Genomic DNA, 21,802 nt, shown 5'->3' with positions numbered 1-21,802 from the left:
CTTCCCCAAATCCACAGAGATGGAAGCACGGAGAGGTGCTATGGGCAGGTACAGGAGGAGAAAAGGATCTTGCTTCTACACACTATGGATATTCCACATGATTATACTTTGTCCCAAACTCCATGAACCTAAACTGGTGCTTACACCAGTGCAAACCCAGGTGCACTTCTGCAGGCACTGTTCCTACATAACACCAGTGTAGTATTTCAGGCTTCCTCAGAAGTGAAGAAATAGGGGACAAGGCAGCGCTTTCGAGGATTTCTGTATTATCCCAGTTTACTATTATCTAAAAACACCAACATAGTAAAGACCAAGATGTAAACTTGAGCTCAGAAACTTGTAAGAACACACATTTTCAACTGCTGGTACAAAGACCTGGTCTGTACTGCAAGAGGCATAGTTAAAAAAACACTGCTCAGTATAAAAAAAAGTCAATGCTTCCAAGGATCAAATAAATAATTTACAATGTAACAAAAAGCATAGAAATCCAACAATCATTTGAGACTGTTGTTGAGAACTTGCAGTCCTACACAGTAAATAAAAAAGCCCCCCACCATCAGACAGGCATTGCAAAATCACTGTCAAAACTACATTTTATTGCCGGGCTGTTCCGAAGCGCTGCCGCTGTCCAAGGTCTTGGAGGAGCAGTCCCTGAGGACTTCCAAGGTGATATCCAGGCTTTCAGAAGAAGCAGATCTACACCCCTGTGTGGAACTGATGATGTCCAAAGTTTTGGAGGAACGGGCACTGTAGCCTTTTGCACTGGCATCTCTTATGATGATCTCCTGCATGGATGTAAATGTTAAGGGAACAAAGCCCTCGCTGTCCGCTGTGAGAACGATCCAAGAGGAACCTGTGAAGACACGTAAGCAGCTGTTGACAATTTTTGGTGTAATTAGGTATGTTTAAGGTATAAAACCTATTTCATAGAATCGATTGGGTTGGAAAAGACCTTGGAGATCATTGAGTCCAACCCTTGGTCCAACTCCAGTCCATTTACCAGATCATGGCACTCAGCAATCTGCGTTTAAAAATCTCCAGGGATGGTGAATCCACCACCTCTCTGGGCAGCCCATTCCAATGCCTGATTACTCTCTCTGTAAAGAATTTTTTTGTGATATCCAACTTAAATTTCCCCTGGCAGAGCTTAAGCCCATTGTGCCCCCTTGTCCTATTGCTGAGTGCCTGGGAGAAGAGACCAGCCCCCACCTGGCTATAACTTCCCTTCAGGTAGTTATAGACAGTGATGAGGTCACCTCTGAGCCTCCTCTTCTCCAGGACTTTCTTCTAGAATGAAATGCTTCTGTACATTTATAGCTTTTCTACCAAAAAAAAAAAAAGTAAGGGAAGACACAGGTTATATATCCCAAAAGACATTTGGCAACTAGGACGAAATTTGCCTCAAGATGAGACAATAATAAATGCACACTTCAAATGATTCATAACCATCCACACTTGTTTTTAATTAGCTATTGATAAGCTGCTTCACAGTTGTGCAGATATTGTAAAAAGCAGACATTTAGTAAATTAAATGACAAATTAATGTAATATAGACAATTTAGAAACTGCTTCTATTGTGTAATTTCAATATACTTCATTCCAATAAATAAAGGACAGAACACTACACTGTACTGTACAAACCCCATGTCTCTGGTCCATTTGCCTTTTGACTTCATCGTTAGCATTTTTTTACAATTTGAAATAATTTACTGAATCTGAAGTACTGACTTCAGCCAATCCATGTAAATCAGAAAATTTTTATACTTATATCCATTAAGCTGATGAAGCAAAAGAACAGAGTTCAGAGTGGGTAAGGGAATTCAGAGAAACATTTCCAGCTGTTTGTAAATTTAAATTATGTAACCTCATGTCACAAGCAAGGTCACAAGAAGATTGTAGCTTAAAAGCACAAAACACTTTAGTCTTTCAGCTTAATATCTCATTTGGACCAAACTTGAAAATACCATTCCTACTTTGCCCATTTGTATTTCAAAAAATCATATTCCAACAACTACTTAAAGAGAAATAAAACCTGCACAATGGTAAGAGCAGGGGCCTTAGATTTGGGATGGTTGCTCAGTGGTCTGCAAGCAGACAGCAGACACACTGGGAAAAAAGCTGGAATACAGTACAGGGAACACCTGGAGTAGTGAGGGATCATATCCCAAAAGTGTTTTCTACCTTTGCCATGAGTAAGACACTCAGAATTGACATGTACACAGACACAGGGGATGGGCATGGCAAGAACAGGTAACAGCAGAGATGACAGCAGTGAGACAGGCAGTGTCCTTCACTGCAAAAACTGATGTGAAATGCACTGCTAAGGGGTACAGAGCTACTTCTGTGTTTATAAAGGACTGCAGTGTTTCTTAAAGGAGACCAGATGCTGGAGCTACAGAATAAAACATAGAAAATTGTGTTCCCAAAACCACCAGACACCCAAACCTTGTAATTCAGACTTCTGTCTTTAGAATAGCTGAAAACTTAAATAGAACAGTACTGACAGTAAGTCCTCTGTGTAACCAGTTACTTGCTAAGGGGTTTTCAATACATAAAAGTTGGCTCTTTTCTTTTTAACATAAAGATTCTTCGCAGTAAAAAGAACAGAGAGGAATCTTTAAGTTCAAATACAAGTGAACAAACTTTTATTAATAATTGTTTGGGGTTGGAATATGTATATTGCTCACTGAGAATGTCACACAGAATCATAGAATCATGGAATGGTTTGGGTTGGAAGGGACCTTCAAGACCATCCAGTTCCAACATCTCCCACTAGACCGGGTTGCTACAAATCCCATCCAACCTGGCCCTGAGCACTTCCAGGGATAGGACATCCACAACTTCTCTGGAAAACACATGTTTAAAGTGTTTCTATTGGATAATCACAACATACCATGTTGCATTTCCACAAGAGAGAGGTTGAATATCTGCTGGACGACGTTTAGGCAGAGTTTACCATTGCAAAGAAGAACAGCTCGACTTTCATCTGAGTCACTTCTGGAAAGCTGCTTCTGTAAACGTGAGAAAGAGTCATTAGACACCGCGCCATACAGTAAGCATAGATGTCAGAATGGCACTAATCAGAACAGGATCACAGAAACTCAAATGCTACATTCATTCAGACCCATTTGCAAGATTTATCCTTTAAAGTCTCAGCTCTCAAACAGCTGCTCCGAGTGGCTGCAGCAAAGAACTGTGCTCATTCACATGTGTCAGAACAAGAGAGGACATCACGCACTGCTGCTGAAGAAACCATGAGCTTCATCCACAGTGCAATCCTCACTCTCATCCTTCCACCTGGGAAGGACATTTTCCCAGGGAATTTGTAAAGCTGCAGGTTTCCCATCTCCACACACCCCCTCTTTGATCCACAACTTAAGAAGATGAGAGAACTCCTGCCCGTGAATGTTGGGGTGAGGAACAGACTCACAACTCGGAAGAGCTTGTTTGTCTCACCTCTGACCATCACTGCCCCAAGCCTTAAATCCAAAAAGCATCTCCAAGAAATATGCCCAGTGGGGCAGAGCAAAACATTTTTTATATCTAAAAAAATTAGTTGTTGCCAAAACTACACACTTTGTGCAGAATAAAATTCACAAAACCACATCACTTTGCAGGGAAGCCTTGATAATATCTCTGGGTCACAACAAAAACGTGATCAAGTAAATTCTGTCTCCTTTTCCATGCTGTGAATGGACCGATGCACCCATAAGGACAGCGTATGGCAGAGGGGAAGGTGGAGATCATGGAATCACAGAACATCCTGAGCAGAAAGGGACCCACAAGGATTATTAAGTCCAACTCCTGGCCCTGAACAGGACCATCCCAAGAGTCACACCATGTGCTTGACAGCCTTGTCCAAACGCTTCTAGAACTCAAACAGGCTTGATGCTGTAACAGTTCCAGTGCCCAACCACCCTCTGGGTGAAGAACCTTTCCCTAAAATGGAACCTCAACTTCCCCTGACACACCTTCAATGCTCTTGCATTGAAGATTCTCATGTGCTCTTCGCCTTCTGTACTGATAAACCCATCCCTGTCAAAAACCTATTCATGTGGGATACTTTGGTTTCCGCAGTATTTTGTAAAATACATCTCATCACTTGGAAAGCTGAGAAACCATCAGGGCTCAGCACACGAGGTGAGGATCCCTGTTTGTCTGTTAACAATTTCTCAATCAAAAATACTCTGGCTGAAGTTAAAACCCAGCATTTTCTGCCAGATTTTCCGATGTCATTTGTAATTCAAAGGTCAAATGCTTTTCCTGCCATAAATCATCAGTGAGCAAAATTTTTGACTGAAAATGAGGCACTACTTTAATCTGTGAAGCTCCATGCAAGTGCAGCTAACCCAGCTCTTGGAATCACAGAATAGTTTGGGTTGGAAGGGACCATAAAGGTTGTCCAGTTCCAAGCCCCTGCCACAGGCAGGGACAGCTTCCACCAGACCAGGTTGCTCCAAGCCCCATCCAACCTGTCCTTGGACATCAAGACAAGGTGATATTTAGAACTCAGTTTCAAAGCACATTTAAAACAAGAGCCGAGTACGAGAATTTAACAAAGATTTGTGCTACCTCAAATTAAAGGTTTCTAAGAAACACCTCATAAATGCAACATCAGACTTTCTGAGGGAAATGTTCACTTTTCAGAGTAATGCTCCATACATAATTAATATTTAAGAGAGCTACAAAAATAAGATATTAGTTATTAAATGTTTACAATGGAAAAAAAGTGAAGAGAATGAGGGAACATGATCTAGGGCCTGAGAGTTCAATGCTGCAAAAGATGGTAATAATTTTTTGCAAAAATAAAGCTGAAAAATAAGAGCTTATTGCATATTGACTAAGGTTTACTAACCTGACTTCTAGAAGAGACCTAGTAGATTTGTGCCAGGTTTTGATACTCAGGTAACTTACCCTTTCTAGCATGAGATTTTGCAAGAGCAAATCTGTCAGGCAATGAAAGTGTTTTTCACAAGAAATTTCATTTTAAATCCATTTTAAATCTCTGTTAATGGAATTATCTATTGCATCCCTAATGGTCTCTTTCCTCCCAGATGCTAATTAGCAACATTTCTGTTTCTGAGCCAAAGCAATTAGCTTTACTTTCAGTCTCCATTATTTTAGTTGTCCTCACAGGAGAGTGGGAGATTGATAACAATTCCCATATGAGGAAATCTTGACTTGTCTAAATTTCTGAACATAAGGCTTTGGAAGTTGCTTAGGAAATCATTCCCTTCTGAGAACTCCATACAGGGCTTGAATTCCACAACTGAGCTGCCACATGTGGGTCCTCTGGAGTCCCAGCAGCCCCTGTGCAGAGGGAGCAGGTGTGGCTGCCCGGGTCAGAGCCGAGGGGCTCAGCCCAGCATGAGGTGGGAACAGGGAGCTGCACATTCCCGGATCTCCTATTGCTTTTCAAAACACTGGAAGTCTAAGGAGCAATGGGACTTTTAACAGCAGTCCCACCTACAGGAACATTACAAAAAACATTAAGCCATAAACGGATTTCATCATTAAGGCTTCCAATATTAAAATTACCTGGCAGGTGATGTTAATAAAAGACGGTTCCTGAGAAGGTGGATACACTGGAAGACTCCTCTTCCCAGATTTTAGCAGCTCAGTTAATTCACAGAGATGATGCTGCATTTCTGTGAAGTTACTAGACAGTTTCTCCACATTTTTCAAAAAGTAACTTGCCTCCTTTTCACTGAACAGGTAATTCTTGTAAGAGTTGGGTATTCTGGATGGTGCCTCTGCCTGCCTTTTGGGAGATGTTGGCTTGTTTGATGCAGCAGACAGTGCCACAGTCCGATTGACCGGTTCAGCATCCAGAGTCTCAACAGCTGGAGGAAAATTCAGGGAAATCTTTTTGTCTTTGAGGTCACTCATGTTCAACACCAAGTTCTGTTCATAAGCAGGACTCTTGATTTCTTCAATGAGTTTCCTTCGGCTTGTAGGGGACTGAAGGACAGAGCGATCCGGTATCAGGAGCCCACGGCTCAGAGGGTGAACATCTCTAGAGGGATCATGAGGAATGTTGGAAACATTCAAACTGGAGCTGCCATCCACTGATGCACATGTTGAAGGACCATCCTCAAATATTAGTTTCTTAATCATCAATCGGATCATGTATTTGTCTGATCTTGAAGAGGGAAGAAACGCAGGGTCACTGAATTTTTGGCTTCCAACCATTATCAGTAACAATTTATTGGTCAAGAAGCACAAACCCTTTGGTTTCTCACTTTTCTCTAGTTGGATTTGTTGAATATTGGGTAAATTGGATGAAGTCAGTGAATAGACTAAAATAACATTACAAGTATTGGAGGCAACCGATACAGTTTGAGTTCTGGGGTCAAAAGCCATTATGTCAGGAACCAGAATGCCAGGGATGCTCACCTTTTTGGTAGAGGTAACCTTTCTTTCAAACGTCACCAGGATGAGGTGTGAAGAATCTTGGCCACTCCCTGTCAGATAGTCCTTGGGCCTCAGGTGAAGGAGAGGGCTGGAATCAGCACCCTGCTTGCTCGAAAGTATATGAGTTAGGTCCACAGGAGATGTCACTACAGACAAGGGCTTCTCAGTGTCCAGGGACTTCTTCCCCCCATCCATGGAATACTCCTCCTCCCCGCCCAGGCTGGACTGAGAGGGGAACGACTCCGTTTCAACGCTCAAGGGAACTTCAAACGCAACCCCAGCATTTAAGCCACAGATCTTGTCCAGAGGGAGCTCAGTGGCAACGGCAACTTGGGAATTCTCTGTGGCCTTGACGGCACAGATGTAGCCTCCCACGTCAAAGATTGGGCAGAAAGAACAAGCACTCAGCGTTTTCTGAGCGTCATCCCAAATGTAAGAGTGAAGGGCACTGCCCACGCCCACGACCAGGCGGTTGCCATCCTTGGTCCAGCACGCACAGTGGACGAGCCCACTGCCCTTGATATCTGCGCTGATCCTGGAGCTGTTGAGGTGGACAGAGGGCAAGACAGAGGCATCCCGGGTGGTCAGCACGGCCAGCACCTCCTTGCTGGGGTGCCACACGCAGCCCTGGGGGAGCACAGGGTACGGCTCACTGATGTCACAGATCTGAGACACCAAGAGGTTGCTCCTGTCGGCACCGCTGAAGCAGAGCTGCCAAATGGTGATGTGCTTTTTGTGCTGAACCGTGAGCAGGGCTGGGCCCTCGGGGGGACACGGGCCCCAGTACAGCCCATGGACGTGCTCAAACTGACCAAAAACACTCGAGTCACCGAATTTGGGCTCTCCATTGTGCAGGTGTACTGCAGTCAGTATCACCTGTTTCCCGTCTGTCCAGGCAAGTCCATGCACTGGGTGAATTGCTTGGCATAAGGCATTGAGGCCGGTTCGCAGGAGCTTCGCCCTTCCCAGCTCCATGATTTTTAAACTGAGACATCTAAAAAAATCAGAATGAGAAACAAAAATAAATTATTGTAGCAGACAGAGTACAATACCTGTGTGATTACTCAGCTTAGGATCCTGTCAGTGCTGGACTCTTCCTTCCACTGAAGTCAATATACACATAATGTTCACCTATGCTTAGTTACCAAACCCTAGAATTTATAGTTTGTAATATTTCCACAGTGAAGCACAATTTTAAGTGAAAGAAACTTTGCTGTTTACATAGGCTTACCATCAGGTTTCTGCTGCATTTCCATGACAACACCAGTCCTTTCATTCAAATCAACAAGTTGCTGTTTTCACAGTATTTTCTGATTATTTCAGTATTAACAATTTTCAGCACATCACATCTCACTCTCATCTTCACAGACCATTTGTGATCCCTTAGAAGTATAACCAAGCATTAATGTATTATCTACAAATCTGATCCTGTCTTAAGCAGGCCAGAACCAGGCATTTGTATGTTTATTCCAGAAAGCTCTCTAAAAAACAAATGCAATTTTGAAGGAAGTTGGGATCAAAGCAGATTTTTCTGAGGAAATGAATGAGAAAAGAATTTAAAAGAAGCCATACACAAGGCACCAACACTTTGGAAAAGTCTGGGATTTTATATATGAGCTATGAGCAATCCCTACTCTGTGCACAAAAGACAATTTAATGGAAGTGATGGTTTCCTCACTTAAGATTCTCCACAGGGTTTGGTGCAGCTGCAAAGTCATGGCACAGAACAAGATGGAGCTTTAATGGGAAACATGAAAAGCAAGAAGTGTTTGAGAAAGTCAAACTGTCAGACTGGAAGGGTTTAACACAAAGTGCAGGGCCTGGCACCACTGGGTATTTTCATTAATTATTTGTGGATGATCCTAAACTTGGAGGAAGAGGATTGCAAGAGTGGATTTCAAAGACTAAAACTGCATAGAAAGTTATGTTATGATGATCAAGATAACTTCTTCTCAGACCAATAACAAGGGCAAAATAATATATTCAGCTAAGGAAAAGAACCCCACCAACTTGGATACCTCTTCAGGAATAGCTGCCTAAGTAGAAGTATAGCAAAAAACGGCCTGGCTTACAGTGGGTCACAAAGTGAGTATTTCAGTAATGTGAGAAAGTTGCCAAACAGCATCATTCTGCAATGTTTTTAGGAGAGATGCCATACACAAGGAAGGTAATTACCCCATCCCCTCACTGCTACAGCATCTCCACTGGAGTACTGCACCTACTTCAGAGTCCAAGGATGATGGAAATGCCTAACAGAGCTCAGGGACCAGAGAGACACACGGAGGATTGGGATCTCTGCCTGGAGAACACCCACCAGCTTGCTGATAGGAGAACATGGATCCATGCTCTCCAGGCATACTCTGGATAGTGCAAGATAATAATCAGATTAGTTCCAGCAAAGATTTAGGTCAGCTATTAAGGAAAAACTGTGATTATAAGTGATAGCTAAGCATTCAAGCAGGTTACCTTGGAGAGGGGGGAAAGGCACTCCATGAATTTCATAATCTGTAAGAGCCAATTAAGGAAATGCCTGTCAGGGATAAGTTTAAGTACACTGGATCCTACCTTATGGTAGAAAAGCACTATCAGAGACATTTCCAACTCAACTTCTCCACTATCTACCTGGCCTCTCCTCTACCCTCCAATACAACCAACCTCGACCCTGCTAAGCAGCTGCCACGTGCAGGAACTTTAACACTGGATGTTGGCTGGGCAACACTTACTGATGGCCGGGAGGCTCGAAATAACGTGCTTCACAGGACACGCCAGGATGCTAAAGCCTCCTGGGCCATCTGGAGAGGTTCCTGTGACAGAAGGGATGTTTTCCACTATCCCAACGAACCTGGAAAAGGCGACAGAGCAGGAGATTCATTTGCCACTGCCCCCCAGTGCCCCGCGCCCAGACCGTCACCGCCTCCTGCAGCGCCCACCAGGCCCAGCGCCCCGGGCAGGTGCCGCACCACACACCGGGAGCTCGACGACACACGGTGCCCGTCCCAGCCCCGGGGGCACAGGAGCCGCTGGGGGGACCCTCCGGCCCTGGGCGGCGGCGGCGGCCGCCCGGACAGCAACCGAAAAAAACCGCCCGACCGCGCCGCCGTCCCCCTGCTCGGGCCCGCCCGCACCGATATTCCCCGCCTGCCCGGGGGCCCGCCCGCCGCTCTCCGTCCCTCGCGGCCGCGGCCGCGGCCTCGCTCACCCGCCGAGCCCGCGGCCCGGCCCGGCTCCCGTGAGGCGGCCCTGGGGCCGTGCAGCGCCCGCGGCGCTGGGCTGTGGCGGCACCGCCCTCCCGTGCGGCCCGGGCCCGCCTCCCCCGTCCCTCCCGCACGGCCGGGCCCGCCTCCCTCCGTCCGCCTCCCTCCGTCCGCCTCCCTCCGTCCGCCTCCCTCCGTCCGCCTCCCTCCGTCCGCCTCCCTCCGTCCGCCTCCCTCCGTCCGCCTCCCTCCGTCCGCCTCGCACGGTCCCTCCGCACAGCACCGTCCGGCCGCTGGGGGCGCCAGCGCCGCCCCGCCCGGCCGCTCTGCAGCGGTGCCGCTCTGTGGCCCGGGGGATCGGCGCTTTGTGACCCGGCAGATGCGGCGGGCGCGGCTCCGTCCCTGCCGTGTGCCCTCGGCTGGGCCGGGGGCCATCTGGGGCTGGGATTGGGGATCAGGGAATGTCCGGAGTGGGAAGGGACCCATCAGGATCGTCGAGCCCTCGCCCTGCGCAGGACACGCCACTCCATGGGCCCGGGAGTGTCATCCAAACTGAGCTCTGTCAGGCTTGGTGCTGTGGCCGCTGCCCTGGGGAGCCTGTTCAGTGCCCAACCACCCTCTAGGAGAGGAACCCTTTTCTAATGGGCAGCCTAAACCTCCTCCCACTCAGCGTTGTGGTGTTGCCCCGAGTCCTGTCAGTGCTCACCACAAAGCAGAGATCAGTGCCTGCCCCTCCTCTGCCTCTCACGAGGACGTTGTACCTGCAATGAGGTCTCCCCTCTGCCTCCTCCAGTTTAACACACCAGCGCCCTCAGCTGCTCCTCATATGGCTTCCTGTGCAGACCCTTCACCGTCTTCATGACCCTCCTTCGGACACTCTCTTAACAGCTCAATGTCCTTTTTATATTGCAGTGCCCCAACTACCCACAGTATTCCAGGTGAGGCCACCCCAGTGCAGAGCAGAGTGGGACAATCCCCTCCCTCACCTGGCTGGCGATGCTGTGCCTGATGCCCCCCAGTACAGGGGTAGTGAAGCATCACCAGTGGATTGAGGGAGGTGGTTGTTGCACTGTCATCACATCCATCGCTCCCAGGGGCCACACACTGTGTGACACCTCAACCCACCACCTGCCTGCACTGAGTGACTCTCAGAGACGCCTTGGAAGGGACCACAGGAGATGCCTCCAGCAGCAGGACGTTGGGTTCCCAGTGTGGTGTGTGACCCCCTGCAATGTGAGGGGTCACACTGAGGTGAAGACAGCATATAAATATCATAGAATCATAGAATTGATTGGGTTGGGAAAGACCTCCGAGATCATAAAGTCCAACCCTTGGTCCAACTCCAGTCCCTTTACCAGATCATGGCACTCAGTGCCACGTCCAATCTGCGTTTAAAAATCTCTAGGGCTGGTGAATCCACCACCTCTCTGGGCAGCCCATTCCAATGCCTGATTACTCTCTCTGTAAAGAATTTTTTTCTGATATCCAACGTAAATTTCCCCTGGCAGAGCTTGAGCCCATTGTGCCCCCTTGTCCTATTGCTGAGTGCCTGGGAGAAGAGACCAACCCCCACCTGGCCAGAACTTCCCTTCAGGTAGTTCTAGACAGTGATGAGGTCACCTCTGAGCCTCCTCTTCTCCAGGCTAAACAACCCCAGCTCCCTCAGCCTCTCCCCATAGTCCCTTCACCAGCCTTGTTGCTCTTCTCTGGCCCCGCTCCAGCCCCTCAATATCCTTTCTGAACTGAGGGGCCCAGAACTGAACACAGCACTCAAGGTGTGGCTTCACCAATATAGCACAGAACCATGCAATACAACTTACCTGATCCCAATCTGTTGCATCAAGCATAACTCCTTAAAAGCCTTTTGTAAAAGTTAATTTTATTGCAAGACTGTGCTACTTTGCCACTCCTCAGCACTTCAGGTCATCATACACTTCTTGAAACAAACACTTTTGACAGGATGTTGAAATACTGGAAAAAGTGCCTTAAAGAACTGCCAAAGGTGTTGAAAAAGAAATGCTTAAAATTGTTGCAGGATCAAATATGTAAGAAGCTCAAACTTAGCAAAAGAAGAACACTAGGTGGTGACTTGGCCATATTGCATGAGTGCCTTTACAGAGGGAGGGAAAAAAAGCACTAAAAAGCTTTTAAAGTTAATGAAGGGAGGTTTAACAAGAGCAGTGAATGGATTCAAATATGAAGACACAGCTGTGGGTCTGACTGACCACTGGAACAAACTACCAACAGAGAATCTTCATGCTAAAGCTTGGTGACTTTCAGGCATATACCATTTAAATGCAGATTTTGTCTCAGTCACAGAAAAATTTCTGAGCTCAATAAATAGATTTTAGATATCTATGTATCTATGGGATTCAAGGTAAAATTCCATGGGCTGTCTCTAACCAAAAAAGCTTAACATAATTTGACTGTTTCATACCTGAAAGGGCACCTGCAAGATGCTGAAAGACAGGTTGGTGCATTAGAGAAGGTTTTAAGGAGTAAGAAGGTACTTGTTCTTATACTGTTTATAATGTCAAAGGTTTATGGAAGAGAAATCCCTGCTAATCAAGTTGAAAAAAGTTAGAAAAAGTTAGTTTCCAGATTCCTTTGGAAGCTTATTCAGAAAAAAAAAAGTGGTGATGGGATAGAGGCAGGGATGGCTGGAGGTGGAGAAAAGGATTTGTGTAAACTGTTGTAGTTTTGAAATGAAATAGAGGCATTCTGCCAGCTTCAGGCCCTTGATATGCTGTTAGTTGCAGTAAAAAAATAAAGAAATACATCAATTTTGGAGATAATGAATAGGTTTCCAAGGTTATGTTTTGAGTTTCTAAAGATAAGCAGAGGACCCGAATGCCAACTTCTCTGTGGTTTATTATCAGTTTATAATCAATTTACTGATTATAATTTTAATCACATAAGAATCATGTTAAATAGTAATGGTTTCATATTTTTTATTTTCATATAAACTTGAATTGACTATCCATGTTAATAGACAGAAATAGACATTTCAAAATTGTTTTAGAAAGCAGAGAGACCACAGTTTAATGCCTCAAAGACATTTTCACACTAAATGTTAATTTTTGTTTCCTATACCTATAATTATACAATTAAATATTTTTAAAGACTTATTTTCATCATGTAAACTCTCTTATATGTATAAATGCTAATAGAGTCCTATAAAGGAACCAAGAATATCACAAAAACTCACAGTTCATTGAAAATCTGTAAAATAATGTTTTCACTGAAATGAGATTGTCTCCGAATCACAGAATCAAGTCTTGGAAAAGACCTTTGAGATCAAATCCAACCTGTGACCAAACATCGCCTTGTCAGCTGGACCAGAGCACCAAGTGCCACATCCAGTCTTTCCTTCCACATCTCCAGTCACTCTACCAGCTCCCTGGACAGCCTGTTCCAGTGTCTAATAACCTTTTCTGTGAAGAAATGTTCTTCTGATGTTCAACCTAAACCTCCCCTGGCATAGATTAAGACTATGTTCTGTCATGCTGTCACTTGTTTCCTCAGAGAAGAGCCTGACCTCCACTTGGCTACACCCTCCTTTCAGGGAGCTGTAGGGAGCAACAAGGTCACCCCTGAGCCTCCTCCAGGCTAAGCACCTCCAGCTCCCTCAGCTGCTCCTCATCACACTTTTGCTCCATAGCCTTTCCCAACTGTGTTGCCCTTCTCTTAACTCGCTCCAGCACCTCAATGTCCCTCCTGAATTGAGAGGCCCCAAACCAGACACAGGACTCAAGGTGTGGCCTCACCAGTGCCCAGCACAGGGGGAGATTTGAGGCATTATTCGCTGCCTTGGGTAATGGTACAGGGTACACGAGGGCATCAGAAGAACAAATGAAACAACCAATTTCAAATAATGTGAGTGTTTTAAAAAGCCTATTAAAACAAAACAGAGGAGGCTGCACCATTTCCTGACCAGAGCACAGTCTCCTGCCATGCACTGAACTGTGCTTTAACTTGTCCCTGTCCCACTCACTCGCTCTGGCCGAGCGGTCCCACCTTCCCCTTGACCTCCACCCACCACAGATGGACCCTGTATCCCTGCATCTCATCCTCGATCCCTGCATCCTCCCTGCCTGCCCTCATCTCCTGGTTCCCTCTCCACCACCCACCCCACAGCCCTCCATGGGCTGCCTGGAGCCACAGCCCCACTGCCCCCCAGCACTGCCTGGCCAAGGGGATCATCCCCCCTCACCCCTCAGAGCCACCCCAACCAGTGCCTGCCCCAGCCTGTTCCAGCACTCAACCTACCACAGTGCCAGGACGGTGTGTGGGTAGTTATTGTTACACCTCGGTGTTTATTTCTATGCCTAACAGTGTGTGTCTTATTTGGGTAACCACAGCCTGGTTATTTTGCCTTGTAGAACAGCATGGAAATGGCTGTAGGCAGCTTGGCCAGCAGCCACGAGCCATGGCTACTCACAGTGGTTATTCCTCAGCAGCTGCACTGCAAATAAACATCTCCTGTTTTCTTTCTTTCTTTTCCAGACTTTTCAAGCTGTTCGCTGCTGATACATGTAGTGTGTCTGTGACTTCAGGGATTTTAATGATGCAGAACCCCTCAGCAGATGTATATAAGGTAGAAAGTGAGGCAATGAAATTATGCAAGAAAAAGTATTTAAAAGGCTGAAATTACAGAAATTCTTTCCTATGGCCATGCTCACTTAAAGTACATGTTTTGGTTTTTAAAAACATATGATTGCATTGAATCAGGCTTATCCTTAAACATTGAGCAGGCTCACAAATCTGTTCACAGGCCCTGCATGGAGAGCAGATTTGCCTTCTCATAACTTAATTTGTTGTATCATTTGGGTGTCTGCTTTTCAAATTAGTTGCAATATAGCGTTAATAAGAATATAGGAGAGTCTGAGGCAGAAGAGTTATGAGTATCTGTTAGAGGGAGGGAATGGCAGGGAAGGAAGGTGAAATGGATGTGGTAGAGAGACACACTGTAGAGTTTTTATTTATGTACTCCGTAGATTTTTTCTTTGCTCTTACTGAACATATATATATTCCAAGAACATAATGTTTTAAGGGAAAAGAATAATTTAAAGATGCTTCCTCTGAACTTAATAAACACCATTGAAAGAAAACATATATTTAATCCAGGTTATGGACACTACTGAATGAACAAATTGATCTCATAATAGTATTTCTTAATGGGAAAACTTAATGAGGCACTTCCATGTAATTTAGACCTCTAAAATGTGATGTGGTGAAGCTTAAGATTGGTAGCGAAAAGATACAGATGTTTTATGTGCTTTTTATGATTAGATTAAAATGTTTCTTCTTCATTTCAGGAGATGATTAGTAATGGAGATAATGTAAGACAAGCAACTTTTCAGAAAATATCCTAGTCCTGAGTCAATATCATGGTGTTAGAAGGTGGCAGACGGTGCTGGGGGGTGTGAATAGGATCCTTGTGTGTGACTCACTGAGAATTGTGTCTACTCAGCTTGGCTGAGTACAGCCAGATGGGGTCATAGTGTTTCCACAGCACAAGCAAAACTGAATTTTATGCTCTGTGCACAAGGTCTTGCAGGGGATTCCTTGTGGCTTCAGGCTTTGAGGAGTGGAGTGAATTAGTGCAAATTTTGGGATTAGAACAGTAACAAAGTCAGTGGGAATTACTGCTTTTCTCTGCAGCTGTAGCTACCACACATGTCCTAAAGCAGTTTCCACACCACTCCATGTCTCCTCAAGTCTAGCAGGTTGCACTGCACAGGTCCAACACTTTTCTGCCTGTTGTAGAGAAAAAGGAGACTCAGGATGTTGTTTATATTAGTTTTTAAATAGCTGATTGTTTCCTACACTGGGAAGAAGGCGTGGGCAATGCAGAAAACTCACATAGGGATGTTTTGTCATCCCCTGCAGTTGTTCTTGCTGTCACAGCCTACTTTTTCTGCAGGTAAAAACATGCACCAGTGGTTTTCTGTGTCTGAAACAGACCATCAGCTAAATTCTATGCACTCTGTTGCAGTTCAGGAGAGACAGATGCTAGAACAGAGCAGAGAAATGAGGTCCAGGGTGGATGTCTGTGAGAGAAACTGGACAGTGGTATTGCTTAGAGAAAAGGATACTTTATAAAGAGAGACCTAATGGACAGAATAGTTTTCAGGTATGTCACAGACAGCTGCACAAAGCAAGGACATAAACAGTAAATACGCAAAATCTCTGATTTGAGGGAGGAAAATGGACCTTCCCGAGCAGTGGCATAAAGCTCTGTGCCAACCTAATGTATTTGCTGTGCTGTGGAAGTGCTAGGAAGTAAAAATCAGTCTCCCGACTAGTCACACTGTGTTGTATACCATAAATAACATGCAAAACCAGAATAGCATAATGTATATTAAAAATGAGATAGCCTTTTGAGAGTCTTTCCATTTTAAAATTGATTTGGGTAAACCAGTTGTGTTGTAAATAAGGATTTGTGATATGACAGTGTTCCTTTGGAATAATCTTTCCAAGAACATTTCCAGGCATACATCTTAAGAACAAATAATATCTTCTTTTAAATTACACATCTTTGTAACTGTGGTTAATCCAGAATCAAGCTGATACACAAATCACATCGTTACAGATACTTAAAATTATCTTGTGAAAGAGATTGTTCAGATCTTAATCTTTCTGGTGGGCACCTGGAGTTCCCTTTCACTTGTGCCCCATATATAGACATCTTTTCTCCTTCTTCTCTGTAAACCTTGCTGTGAGAACTCTTTCTCATGGCTGTAAACTATTCAGTCCTAGATACTGCCTTCTCTTACTGGTGCTTTTACTATTTTCCTTTTATGTAACTAATCTGCAAAAGCACTGCTTTCATCTTTGCTGCTGCTTAGGGTAATTCTGCATTTCTGGCACACTGTTGTCATGCACAGTTTTCTTTTATGCTGTTACCAGGTACAAGTGCTTTGAGATAACAGTGTATCAATGCAGATCAGTGTAGCTATATTTTGTGTTGATAACAATATCATTGATAGCTAAATAAATTGTTAATGAGGAAAGGTAGACATGGAAATGGAGATGACAACTGTGTATGAGTTACATGAGCATAAGAATATTTACAAACTGACTGAAATTGCAACTTGTTTGAAGTTCAAAGGAAATTTTGACAATAATTTGTAGTGGAGCCAGTGCTCTGACTTACGCTTTTTTTGATTCATTTGACTTATTTTTGGGTGAACTAAGTTTCTGAGGGAGAGATAACAAGGGAAACAATTAGCAGCATACTTACAAATCAAATGGTTTTATGCTGTCTAAGGTAGGTAACATGTAACAAAATGGAATGAGTCTTATTGTGAAATGCACAGAAGTGTTAAACTTAAAAAGAAATTTATTGATAATTACAGAGACACAGAATTCACCAACATAAAAGGTATGAGCTATGATAGCAGTGGGCATATTAGTAACCAATTGCTGTGATTTCTCTATGCTGGGACAACTGTGCAGCTGAGCCGTAGGTTGAATTGAGAAACTGATCTGCTTTCAAAGTGTTCTGGTAGGTATTTTTATCCCCATAAATGTTTGGGCCCATATATTTCCATCCAGTGACTGCAGGATGAATGAGCAGGGGTCCAGTGAGTATGAGGAGGCTTGTCACCAGTGCTTCGGAAAATGTCACCTCAGCGTCCCCAGGCTAAATTTCCATAAGGACAAGAGAGCTTTTCTCACATGGCAAAAGTTTGCTTGTTGACTGCTGGATTTAGTATGTTATTGTGAATTTTGTACTTAAAAAAAAAAAAGTAGTGTTTGAGAGCTGTGTCTTTCCATAGTGCCTTTTATATTTTTTAAAATTTATTAAGTATGTTTGATTTGAAGGACAAGACTGTTGCCTCTGAAGTGAACTAAAGGTTTGCATTTGTCTGGAATTTCAGTTCCGTTTTTTTCAGTCATGGTGTTTAGATGTTTAGGTGTGTGCTGTGTCCTTCCTTAGCTGTTAAGGTACCATGGTGCCTGCTGACAAGTGGGATGGATCCTTGCTAAAGGACAGAGGTTGTCAAGTATTAATGGTTTTAACTGACAGGTCTGTGTAACACTGCAAATGTCACCTCATATATGGGAGATGTGTCTGTGCCAGTCCTGAAGTTTGGCACGGTGTGCCCCCAAACACTTAGTCTGACCTGGCTGTTCGTGCACGTGTCAAATAATAGTGGAGGAAAGGGAGGACAGTGCACTGAGCACTTTGGAGACTTGTGAGAAGTACCCAAATGTCACTGCCTTGGGGCTAATGGCAGTTCTCTCCTTGTCCATTAGATAATAGAGCAAGAAGTACAGAACCTCAGCAAAGTGAGTTTGCATCTAACATGAAGATTGTGAAATTGCCTCAGTCTGTTGGAAGCACAAAGCCACAGCATTGACTAATTAATGTATATCTAAACATATAAAACTACTATTAACATAAAACCCACTATAATACATATAATACATAAGTTAATTTCAGTTGTGCTTGACAATAGAAAATAAATTTATACTTTCATGTGTGACATTTCATAACACTCAGGATTTACCTTGCCTAACTCCACATGCTTAAATGTCAGGGCTGATGAGTCCAGTTCTAAAGGATGGGTTAGTGCAACCTGGTGCTGTATGTTGGGTTTTTTTTTAAGAACAAGTTAGATAAATGTCTGACAGGAGTTACTTAACAATTAATGGCACTGTCCTGGGTTAGAGAGACAGACTCTTCAACTACATTTTGGATGGGGAAAATGGTACAATGCTTCTGGTTTTCTGTTAAGGCAGGAAAATCTGAAAGGAAAAATAACTAAAAGTAAGTTCGTTTTCCAAGCTGAGAAAACACAGATGAAAGTGAGAATCAGGGGAAAGGAAGTTAGGCTTGATGTTATAGTTTGTACTATTTCAGTGATTGAAAAGATATTAAAGGAAATTCACGACTATAGCAAACACTATTCTAGAATATTAGAAGAAAAAAGGGGAAAACTAGTTAGGGGTGATACAGGGCATACTTTATACACTTCCTGCAGTAATCTTTCACTTTTTAGCTATTATAAAGAATAAAAAAAAATTTCATTGTGAAAAAGTCAGCATCAGAGATTTGCCAACAGAATTTCAGATTACTTTGACTTTGTTGCATTTCATTTATATATTGTTTTATTATTGTTCTCACAAAAATGTTTTCAAAATCAAAGAAGAAAAACCCTATGTGGAATATAAAACTTCATTGTTATAATTTTCTTAAGAAGTGTGCCAATACAAAAAAAAACATGAAGAGAAGGCAGACTGGTGCATGCTTAGCAGGTAACTTATGGAAAATGTAAGGTAAGTTTTAATTTTACTTTGAAGCAGATTGTACTTTTAAGTAAAGCTATAGCAACTCCTAAAAATATACTGGGATGCATATAAATGTGCTGGATAAAGATGCAGAGTAATTAAAATGGAAATTTAGACTTTGTGGTATGTTGTTTATTCCTCACAGGGGAGATGTCTTGGAGGAGCTGGCACACCATTTGGACTTCTGAGCGCCACTGGTGTGGCATAATGAGGGTAGTCATTCTGCTTCCACTTCTAATTTAAGCTGCTAGTCTTCCTAGCTTTCCTCTGCTTTAATTACAGAAGACAGAAGTCAGGTGGCTCTGGACAGGAGCTTAGTCCCAGTGGTCTTGTTATTCTTCCAGAAGAACCTGTCCTTTCTCCTGGTGAGATGCTAAGAAAGGGGGTTAGTGCTTTCATGATATTTAGGTGACCTGAACAACTCTCCTTTTTCTAAACTGAGTGATTTTGCCCCCATGAAATAGCACTTCTGGAGGATGGTGAATGCTTCTCAGTCTATGCTTTTCTCCTTTTCACAGCCTACTCTGTGCTCAGCTAGTTCAATACAAACTCGGTCTCCACATGCCTTTGTCACTCTGTGCAAAAATCTTCTGTACAGCTTGTGCTTAATAGAACAGTCATCCTCTACCTCTCTACTTCACTGATTCTCCATCTGTTCTCCATCCAAACCAAAGCTGAAAATTTATCCTCTGCTTTGAATAAATCTCTTCAGCACTTCTTCCTGTTTTTATTGCTTTCAATTTTAATTTTACAGCCCTGTGATAGACACCAGATATGATAGTTCTGCACTGTGCTGCTCTCCTAAATCATTGCCTGAAAACAAATATTTTGTTCCATTGTTGTTAATTTTTAAGTCAATCTATACACTTTAAAAACCTGTTTTCAAATATGTATACACAGTAGCATGTTCATAAGTGTGGGGGCAGTTCTATTCTTTAATATTATACAATTTTCAGTGATATATAGTATTTTTTTCTTAAGCCTTCCTATGAAATTGTGTCTAATGAAATGAACTGAAGTCCTTGTTTGTTACCAAAGTAATTGTGCTTGGTGATGACAGAGCCTTCAGACAGATTGGTTACTTCTTAGTTCAATATTCCTTGTATCATACAGCAGGGAAAACAAGCTCACCAAAGTATAACAAATCCAGAAATTCATTAAAGATCACAGAACTAAGTTTTTTTAATTTTACATACAATTATTCCCTGAAATTAATTGTTTTGTCATCTGAAAGTTTGTCATTTTTCAGCTCCAAAAAAAAAATCAGAGAATCTCCTCTTATTCCTGATCTTCTCAATATTCAGATTGTTTTGTGGAAGAGTAATGCATGAAAAATTAAAATGGTAATGTGACAGACTGACAGTGAAATGTCTGGTTATAAATTCTGAAGCATCTTCAAAGCCTGGATACTTAATGATGTCTGCTAATTCAGATTTTCACCCTCTCAGAGTTCTTCTGTATTATATTTTCTATGTTTCACTGGCCTCAGTTCAAGTGGACCAAACTATGGGACTGTCACTCATAGAAGATAGTATTTGTGAGAAAAATGTCATTGCAGTTCTTCCTTTAGTTGAGCCTAAGTAGTCCTCTAAAATATATCCTCTCATCATTCTAGTAAGTTATAATTAAGTTTCATTTTGCTTGGCCAAAACGTAAGTATTGGAAATGCCAGAGCGTGTTATGGGACACAAGGATGTTATTCAAGTGTATTTGCAGGATTAGAAACATCTGCTGCTTGGAAATTGCTATGTCATTTAGAAATCTGATAATGTCTTCCCTCACCATACTAAGTCTGTGAACCTTTGTGCTACCTACTTGATTTCAGTGATTTGTGCTGATTTCAGTGAAGGAAAGCATGACTTAAACCAAATTTTTGAAGCAGTAATAATACAAACACCCTTTTGAACAAAATTTTAATTCAAAGTAGCAGGAAATCCAATTAACCCAATAACTGTAAAGTAACAGATGTGTTTAATAGTTAAAAAGTCAGATTTATTTTATGTTTGGAGTCTTTTTTTTACAATCAGCAATGCTCCTTGAGACTGCTTGAAGAGATCTTTGTGAACAAGGCAGTACAAATACACCTTGTTACCTGGCATGCCTGTGGTCGTAGGTGATTTACAATGATGATTCCTTTGTCTCTGGGAGGATACTTGCATGAGGAGGACATGAACTCTATGAATCAAAACTGTTTACTTATTTCAGGAACTAAAACTGTTCCTTATGAGATTTCTGGCTGCATCACTGGAATGGTACTAATGCCACACCTCCAGATACATTAAGGTCCTTCAGAGCCCTGTGAACAGGCTTGCTGTGGTTCCCAGGCAGGGAAAAAAGACTCCCCAGGAGTATTTAACAAGACCCAACATGCACATATGAAAAACAACTCCTAAGAGTAGTTTAAGTGAGTGTCCTGCTTTTTCTGTTTCCCTGGCTGTACAGGGTGAAGCAGGCACACCTTTCCATGGTTTCAGCAGTACAAAATGCCCTCACACACGTGGCTACTCATTATGCATAATCCATCCTTTTGCATTTAGAGGAAAAAGAGTTGAGGAGTTCATTCACTTCTTCCCTTTTGCATAATTCTGTCACCATAATCATGATAGTTTAATTTTCATGAGTCTGCCTGACTGATTCTCAGCTGTACCTGTATTGCCTCTTGTCTCTGAGGGTGAGGTTCATCTGGCTAAGTGTAAATGTTTGTGTTCAAACCAGTCCCCCTGCTTGTTTTTGCAGTTAGTGGAAAGAAACAGGCACTTATTTACTTGTTGAATAGGGATGGTTCACTACAATCAGTTTTGGAAATCTCTGTTAGGGCATGAGTAATCTACTGTAGAAGTGCTTTTTTGGTTTTGACTGATGGTGCAGGAGTGTAGATGAAAGGTTCAGTGTTG

At 43.1% G+C, this 21,802-nt stretch overlaps 1 protein-coding gene across 2 annotated transcripts; it reads right to left on the bottom strand.

The window, feature by feature from the left end:
- Positions 1-438: 438 nt before the first annotated feature.
- On the bottom strand, positions 439-9,721 carry LOC139668597 (WD repeat and coiled-coil-containing protein). Of its 2 annotated transcripts, XM_071548261.1 has the most exons (5): positions 9,614-9,721; positions 9,138-9,256; positions 5,539-7,408; positions 2,894-3,011; positions 439-853 (listed from the first exon to the last, which is right to left on the bottom strand). In XM_071548261.1, the coding sequence occupies exons 3-5, from the start codon at positions 7,387-7,389 to the stop codon at positions 588-590; spliced, it is 2,235 nt and encodes a 744-aa protein (XP_071404362.1). In that variant the 5' UTR covers positions 7,390-7,408; positions 9,138-9,256; positions 9,614-9,721; the 3' UTR covers positions 439-587. The 2 variants fall into 2 exon arrangements, with proteins under 2 accessions (XP_071404362.1, XP_071404363.1); XM_071548262.1 differs by lacking the exons at positions 9,138-9,256; positions 9,614-9,721 and adding an exon at positions 7,646-8,018.
- Between the last annotated feature and the right edge of the window lie 12,081 nt (positions 9,722-21,802).

The sequence above is a fragment of the Pithys albifrons genome, chromosome 2, assembly GCF_047495875.1.
Source record: "Pithys albifrons albifrons isolate INPA30051 chromosome 2, PitAlb_v1, whole genome shotgun sequence".
Classification (NCBI taxonomy): Eukaryota; Metazoa; Chordata; class Aves; order Passeriformes; family Thamnophilidae; genus Pithys; species Pithys albifrons.
Note: the sequence above shows the minus strand (reverse complement) of the source record. Positions and strands in the feature narration are given on the sequence as shown.

Bases quoted from the DNA above. Each gene is read 5' to 3' on its own strand.
- LOC139668597 (XM_071548261.1), bottom strand. From the start codon at position 7,389: ATGGAGCTGGGAAGGGCGAAGCTCCTGCGAACCGGCCTCAATGCCTTA. The intron at 3,012-5,538 runs GTAATTTTAATA...TCACGTTTACAG, and splicing joins TTATTAACATCACCTGCCAG to AAGCAGCTTTCCAGAAGTGA. The intron at 854-2,893 runs GTATGTTGTGAT...GTGTCTTCACAG, and splicing joins TCTTGTGGAAATGCAACATG to GTTCCTCTTGGATCGTTCTC.